Source organism: Odontomachus brunneus, unplaced genomic scaffold (genome assembly GCF_010583005.1).
Source record: "Odontomachus brunneus isolate Ranch 3 - 2012 unplaced genomic scaffold, Obru_v1 Obru_scaffold_021, whole genome shotgun sequence".
Classification (NCBI taxonomy): domain Eukaryota; kingdom Metazoa; phylum Arthropoda; class Insecta; order Hymenoptera; family Formicidae; genus Odontomachus; species Odontomachus brunneus.
The window spans coordinates 1,920,612-1,929,316 of NW_022639471.1; the positions used below are offsets into that span (position 1 = coordinate 1,920,612).

Consider the following 8,705-nt stretch of genomic DNA (forward strand, 5'->3'; position numbering starts at 1 on the left):
TGTCTATACATATTCGAGCGTTGCTCTCAGTGATGTATAGTGTAACCAAATCCTGCGGATCTCTCAATCATAATATTTACTCTGCAGACCACAATAGAGAGTCAGCAATGTTCCTTTAGTGGGGGCCACTATATACATGAGGATGTACTAATTGAATGTACTAACATTAAGTATCATAAGAATTATGAGTGTGAGAATCGTGCAGCTGGGCATGTAACAACAGCAACTTTCTTAATAGCACATCTATTTAATTTAGAATCACACAAATGTACTCTCTGACCATAGAATATGTAGCGACCATAAAAAGTTTCCTCTGTGCATGAAGCAAAATTAAAACGGGCTCCGGGGCAATGCGCGTATTTCTCTATCGGCGAGAAGTTTCTGCGGCACAACTGGCGTGTGTTTCTCTCCATCGAAAATATCGCGCGACAAACACACGAGCGCTCCAACAATGAGTCATCCGCAGATTAAATCTGCGGTTATACACTCTCTTATGCGAGATTTCACTAGCGCTTCGTTCGCGCGAAAAAACGACGAGACGCGAACTGTGTGTATGTGTGTGTGTGCGCGCACGCGCGCGCGCGTATGCATCCTGTATGCGCCTCTGATTTAATTTCCGCAAATTCGTGCAACGTCGTGCAACATGTAGGTCGGAGTACCGCGGGGTGTCAGTACCATCCGACCAAGCCGCATGTCGCCTCTTCCTTTTTCATTGCGATGTACGCTCGGCCGAGCCAAGTTTTACTTACTCGTCGAATTTGATTCACCGTCTATTGAATATAACGAGACCGTGTGTGCGGCTGTGGTCTCGGTCGGCTTTCAAAGACAGGGCATGAGATAGAGAAAGGGAACGAGGAAGCTGAACCGACATATCTTTGTGAGCGCGTAGCTTCTAAGTCCCGAGTGAAAATTTCCGGAAGAAGTTGGTCAGAGACTACACACTGGGAAAAGAACGTTTGATATTTGTAACTATAATTACGTAGAAAAATAATTATTATAAATTATGATTAAGAAGTTTTTTTATTAAATTCTATTATAATGTTGGTAATGATAATCTTATATGCTTATTACTGCTACTATTTTATTATAAAAAATATAGTTGAGGCTAAAAATAACTAAAAATTTAGATCAACCATTTTTTCTCTCAATGTATTCAGTTTTTACTATTCAAGCTTCATATCCGATAATAACTGTTGAGCAATTCATAAGAACATTATGTTGTGATAGAACTAGTTAATTCTATTGAATAGGATTGGGAAACGATCTCGAAACATTATATTAGCAATTAAAGATGAAACAACTATTGGAAATAAGAATATAAGAATTGACTTGGAAATGTGGTTAAAAATCGATAATAATTATCTAGAAACTGTGACTAATTTTACTGTCTTTATTTAATTATTATCGAAACGAGCGTCGACCAAACTGTGTCGACCCAAACGGGATTCTACCTGAAATATTCTACACAAAGAAAAATTTGATTGAATCAACCAGACAGTGAATACGTCAAACGCGTATTAGTTGAAGAAAATAGAATTCCTAGTTCTTAGAACCGAATTTGGTTCATAAGAATTTCTACACGGAGAGAATAATTTCTTTTTCTCATGTAAATGTTTTTTCATTGTACTCTATGTTTATAATAGTGCAAAAACCGACTGCCAGTAAAATTCATCTTACTAAAGAACCAAGCAAATTCTTAATATTATTTACTGCATAATAACTTACTGATAATAATCTACTGTAGAATGTCGATCTATTCCTCGGTTACAAAATTCTATAAATTTTATAATTTGTTCAGTACAATTTTCTTCTCATGTAAGAAGTTTATTTCTGATTCTTATGAATCAAATTCGGTTTTAAGACCTAGAAATTATTGTTTCCGCGGATCAAAACGTGTTCATTGTCAGATGAATTCAACCTTGTTTTTTTCATATGCGATTTCTCGCTCTTAATATCAACAAAGGATTCTTAGACGAATCTGATGTCGTTTTGAAATCATCTTCGCGTGCCTGTCACCGAAGTGCGCGTCCGCGACGATTATATCTGTTTGAGTCCCTTAATATCCAGAAATAGCGAATACCAGATGACGAGAGCGATTTCCCGATTGGCCCGAATACGGCCGATAGCGTAATCGTACGCGAAACGCGCGCTTCTGTAAGCGGCTCGGGCACGATAAGTGCTAATAGTTGGGTCACTCTCGCTCTCTCTCTTTTTCCCTCTCCTCTTTCTCACTCTCTCTCTCTCTCTTCCCCTCCCTGCTTCTCTCTCGCTCACTCGACAAGCCAGCATAACCCGATAGTTCCATTTGCGTTCACGATAGGCCCATAAACGTTAGCCCTGGATAACGTGGAGTTAACGTAACTTGAAAAATCATCGACACCGATCGTTTAGCGAGAAACTTTGGCAAGAAAAAAGAGAGACACCGCCGGAAAATCGTTGGGGGATAACCGCGTTCGCGACACTCTACGGCGACAAATACTCCTCTCTTCTAACGACCGCGATTCGCGTATTATCGTGTCGTCGGCTGATACTTTGGGTCGTTTCCGTCGCTATTTAATCGCGTCGCGAGCGTGCATTTTCGACAAACGAAGAAGCACATACGGGATCACCGGCGCGAAGAGCGATCGAAGCCGTTCGATCTGCCGTGCTGCTCGATATGAATAGCAGATCGAGGCGACAGTTTCAAAAATGCACGACGGGCGGCCAGAAGCGTTTAACTGTGCAGCGCGCTCGCGGCGATTGATATTCCATTTTTTGTGTTTTGCGCCGGCAGCAGAAGGTCGAAAACTATATAATATTTTACGTCAGAATGCGTGCGCGCAGCGAAAAATATTGCGTTCGGCCGTATTTAACGAGTCGGAAGTTCGGAAAACTGAAAACAGATAATACGATATTTTACGCGGCGGGAGATATCTCCCGTGGAAAATATTTGCATAGAACGAAAAATATTCTGCGTAGTTACGTGCCCCGCCGTGTCCATATCCTCCCGCGTCAACCCCCTTCGTTTCTTCTTTTTTTCTTTTTTTTTTCCCCGGCACAGAGCGATTTCGCGCGAGCCAGCCGACTCCTCGTTCGAAATATTCAACGTAGCATTTGTTTCGGGAATTTCTGTTGCGGAATCAAGTTCGTTTGCATCTAATGTGATTGTTTACGCGGCGGAGATCGCGCATGCGACGCTCCCCTCGGCGAGCCTTGCCCGCGCGATTCAAAATATATCGCATAAGCCTGATAAGCCGTTGTTAATAACGACGCGAAATTACGCGAATTTTCGCTCATATCCGAGCCCTGTCCGAAAAATTCCGACAGCGACGCGATCGAGCCCGACTTTGCTGAATTTCATCGGTGAAATTTTAATTCGTTATCTACGTGGCGCGAGTGATATGATTTCGCGTTTAAATTTATTCCTATGATAATATTACACAGGAATTTAATTATATATATATATATATATATATATATATATATATATATATACACACACACACACACACACACACACACACACACACACACACACACACATACACACACACATACACACACACACACACACACACACATACGTATATACACACTCACATGCTCATACATACACTATACGTACACTCGCCCGTTTTGCTTGAAGTGACAATCAATGAATTCGCGCTAATTTCGTCGCACGAGTTGTGCTCGTTATTATTGATTAACACGGAGGGAATGCGAGTACAAGTGCGCGTATAATATTATCATTTCACTAAATTAACCGATAAACACAACGCGCGCCGATTGAAGTTTCCGCATCATTCAAATCGTTTGTTCGTCCGCTACACTAGTGAAATGATATTCTCTTTTGGTCCAATAACTGTCCGGGCCACTGTGCGTATTGCGATTATATAACACGGCATTATGTTAAAAATATCGCGAACAGAGTGAGACTTCCAGCAGCCAGCACTCTGTCGGCTCTCGGCATTCTTGCGTGGACGTCATCGATTAAGACACACGGGGATTAAATGAGTAATGATTAGTGATTAAAAAATAATTTTCGAACAAACCCCCATGCATCCCTGCCCCCTTAATATTCGATAAAGCCCGCGCAAGAGTGTCGGAGTGGTCGTTTCACACCACCACTCGTGCGACGTCCAGCCGATTGCCGAAATCGCGAACGCTTCTCGTATAGAAATTCCATAATATTTTCTTACATACAGCATGGATGCCGACTAGAGTACCGACTAGATTTCTTCCACAGAGTTGGTTATCCCACTCTATCATACCAATTAGAAATCTCATTCCTGTTTCAAAATGAGATGATTTCTGTCTAGAAAAAGCACAAATACTGTGGCAACTCGCACTTCTTCTTTCAGTTGGTATACTATTATAGTATAAAACAGAGAATAACGTTTTTATACTAACTATTGCATTCAATAAAATGAAAAAAAAATTTTAAGTACTTTGAGTTTTATTCAGGGTTGGGAACGTTACTTTTTAAAAATAACACGTTACCTACCGTTACTTGCGGTAAAAAGTAACTCGTTACCGTTACTCGTTACTGATTCTAAAAAGTAACGCGTTACCGTTATTTGAAAAGTAACGATAAAAAAATCGTTACTTTCCGTTACTTTTGTAAAAAAAAAAGTTAAAATCGGCATATAAAACGAATAGTAGAAGAGACAGTACATAAATTATACATATATAAAGACAAAATATAAGATATTTAAGCGGGAAGCACACATTATTGCATAACGACATAAAGCCTATTCTACATTAGTCGCAAGTCGCAAGGTCGCAAAGAAATTGACTAATCATAATCGATTGTTCTTCTTGCAATCGAAGAATAATCAATTATGATTGGTACAATTTCCTTGCGGTCTTGCGATTGCGACTAATGTAGAATGGGCTTTAGGGGCGCCGCACACGAATTGACATAACAGTAACGTAAGACGTACCGTAAAAATGGACCAATTACAATCGAGTATTCACAAAAATGGCGACCTTACGGTTCGACGATACTCAAAGTGATTGGTCAGTTCTTACGGTACGTCTTACGTTACTGTTATGTCAATTCGTGTGCGACGCCCCTTAAGTGTGGTCTACAATGAGAACTTAAGCCATAAAATTTAAGCTTTAAATCCTAAGCCGTAAGAAGTTGACCAATCACAGTCAATTATAAGAAAAATAATTTCTTACGACTTAGAGATTAAAGCTTAAATTTTATGACTTAAGTTCTCATTGTAGATCATGCTTTAGAGGCTTTCTACAATAAGCAATAAATTTTAAGTCGCAATAAAATTGACCAATTACAGTGGATTATTCTTCTAATAGTCGACTATGATTGGTCAATTTTATTATGACTTAAGATTTATTGCTTATTGTAGAATGGGCTTTACGGAAAGCAGCACATTAATTGTTTATCATGTGCAAACTTTCATCACGTGGCAAGCGTTGCCGCGTTCTGTGTACAGAAGCCATCATAGAAAAAAGTAACGATATAAGTAACGATGAATTTCGTTACTCGTTACTAAAGAAAATGTAACGCCGTTACTTTTTCGTTACTGATACAAAAAAGTAACGGCGTTACCAAATCGTTACCAAAAAAAAGTAACGAAATAGTAACGTCGTTACAAGTAACGCGTTACTTCCCAACCCTGGTTTTATTGAACATTGAATAGTGATTTAGAAAGTCAACATATGACATGTCTCATTCCAATGTAAATTGCTGATCAGAAAGTTTTCCATTGGGAAAACTTTGAATTTCCCACTTACAATCGTACGTTTGAAGTATTATTATACTTCTAAGTAGAATCCATGATCGTTACGAGTCGGACTGGATCCCAATTAGATCCCAAGAAACTTCCTTCCGGATTCTTTTCGCGTCTCTGAAACGAGAAAAATTCAAACCTCGCATTTTTTCTCTTCTGCCCGATTAAACGTCGGTAATTACGTTTCAATTCACGTCACGAACTGCCGGTCGATGCGGGGAGACTTATAGCAGTGATGTTCTCATTTCACGGCAGCTTTTGGGACATACCGAGCGCCTGGTGGCAAGCAAGCACGGTCACGATGGGGATCGGCGTCGCGGTCGCAGTGATCGGCGCCCTCACACTCTTGGCGGCGGCCTCGTCGTTCCTGCCGCACATCCTGAAGACGCCCAAGCACACGAGGATCCTTGGCTCCTTGCAATTGCTCGCTGGTGAGTATCACGGGGAAACCGCGCGCCATTATCGGCGAGCCGGCACGAAGTTCATGAGCGACGACGATACGCGCGGTAGAGAGCGGCGCCACTGACCGTTAACGCGCCGTTAATGCCGCTCGAAGGGTGGGAGAGGGAGAGAAATGCGCTCTACGTGTCTCGCGTTGAAGGAGATGAAGTGTGATTTAGACTCTTTTTATCGAACACACCGTTAGACTATGCACCTTTAAAAATGACGTCTGTCCGTTCGTTCGTTCGCTCGCTCGTCCGTTCGTCAAATTGATGTGAGACGAGAGGTAACGGACCGGTGAGACACCATTTTGCGCCGCGAAATAATGAACTGTCCCCGAATAAAATAGATATCACGGCGACGTCATCCTTCTTCCAGCATTGACGTATTCCATTTACGTGCTTCAAGTTAGTCCGTTGTTCTCGATTTGCTCCTTTCCGCGCGCACGAGAGCGAGAGAGAGAGAGAGAGAGAGAGAGCCGCTCTCGAAAAACGACAGAACTCACGAGCGGGGCTCTATGCGACATGATCGATGCGACGAGATGGGCGAGGAGTCGAGGAGCTCCTCGTAGCACTGATTCCTCCGGAGAGGACATATTTGACACGTTACCAAAGTGACGAGATTCGCGCAACCGGTGCTCGTATCTCGTAAAAGAGAGGCTTTTATTAAAATTAAATGAAATTGCTCGCCTTCACAGAAATTCTACTTTCGCGAGGCTAGCGATTTTTCCGACGGGAAAGAACGGGAAATTAAAGAATGGAAAAAGGAACGATTAACATATTGACTGCTGTTTCCGTCGTTTCACTGGATCTTGATATATGATTGCAAATTTTTAGTAGTATTTTAAGAAATAGAAATTTTAATACCGTCGAAGAATTGTAAATAGTCTCTTCTCTTTCATTCGAAAGACACTTGACAGATATACATTTAATGAGAATATAAGAAGAATATTGTTTTGTATTTTGTGCATTGGCGCGGGAAATATAAATACAGCGTATCTATGCATGAAACTATCAGAAACAACGAATTTGATCGAAATTATCAATCAATTATCGTCTCACCGTAATTTTACTGTAAGTAATCGTCACCTTGAATCTGACGATAATTTTATACTCTGTCTGTACATAAAGAGAAAATCAATTTTCTCTAAAAATCATTACTGGAAAGCCCAGAATATTAAACAAAGATTTGTTTGCATTTTTTAATTCAGTATAAAAATATTGCATGTAAAAAATAGTAAAAAAACAGCGTGAAGAATACTATAAGTTGCATAATTTAACTTATGCGACAGGAAAAAGTACCAATAAATTACCGTCTTACCGTAATTTTACTTTAAGTAATCGTAACTTTAAACGGTAATTTTATATCTCTGTACATAAAAAGGAACTCAATTTTCTCTTGAAACTCTAAAAATCATTACTGGAAAGTCCAGAATAATAAAAAAAGATCTATTTGTACTTTTAATTTAGTATAAAAATACTGCAGATAAAAAATAGTAAAAACCAGCGTGAAAAATACTATACTGAGAAAAAAAATAATTAGAATAACTATAATCTCACTATATTTTATAGTTCGTTTTGGCCTCAAACATATATTTACAGTTCATCTAAACATGAAGATATAGTAGAATGAACACAGATTTATAGTCACTATCTTATTACTCTATATATATATATAATAAAGCACACTTTGGAAATATAGTTACATATACCTATATTTTCCAAATATTCTAATTGTATTGACTATACAAAATAGTTAATTTCTCTTACCATTCAATATTTGCAACCTTACTATATTTTTTATTTCAAATGATTATAATTCTTGGTAAAAGTTTTAGATGGGTCAGTTATACTATGCTTATATTGTAAATATTACAAACATTAGACTGAAATTTACTATAAAAATAATATTCCTAACTATAATCTTTTTACTATGCCATTATAGTTCCAAGTATCATACGTTTTTCCCTCAATGTACACTGAGAGAAAAAAATAGTTGGAATAACTATAATTTCACTATATTTTATAGTTCATTTTGGCCTCAAACATATATCTATAGTTTATCTAAACATGAAGATATAGTAGAATGAACACAGATTTATAGTCACCATCTTATTACTATATATATGGTAAAACACCTTTTGGGAATATAGTTACATGTACCTATATTTGCCAAATATTCCAATTGTATTGACTATATAAAATAGTTAATTTTTCTTACCATTCAATATTTTTTATTTCAAATAATTATAATTCTTGGTAAAAATTTTACACGGGTCAGTTATACTATGCTAATATTGTAAATATTACAAATATTATGGTAACATTTACTATAAAAATTATATTCCTAACTATAATCTTTTTACTATGCCATTATAGTTCCAAGTATCATACGTTTTTCCCTCAATGTACACTGAGAGAAAAAAATAGTTGGAATAACTATAATTTCACTATATTTTATAGTTCATTTTGGCCTCAAACATATATCTATAGTTTATCTAAACATGAAGATATAGTAGAATGAACACAG

General features: G+C 38.3%; 1 protein-coding gene across 4 annotated transcripts in view; it reads left to right on the forward strand.

The window, feature by feature from the left end:
* The window catches only part of LOC116842056 (LHFPL tetraspan subfamily member 6 protein-like), a 38,894-nt gene that overhangs the window by 23,157 nt on the left and 7,032 nt on the right, over positions 1-8,705 (forward strand). For all 4 annotated transcript variants that reach the window (XM_032810711.1, XM_032810709.1, XM_032810710.1 and 1 more), the window contains exon 3: positions 5,991-6,166. In XM_032810711.1, the coding sequence (XP_032666602.1) occupies positions 5,991-6,166 (176 nt within the window). The remainder of the gene's footprint in view (positions 1-5,990; positions 6,167-8,705) is intronic.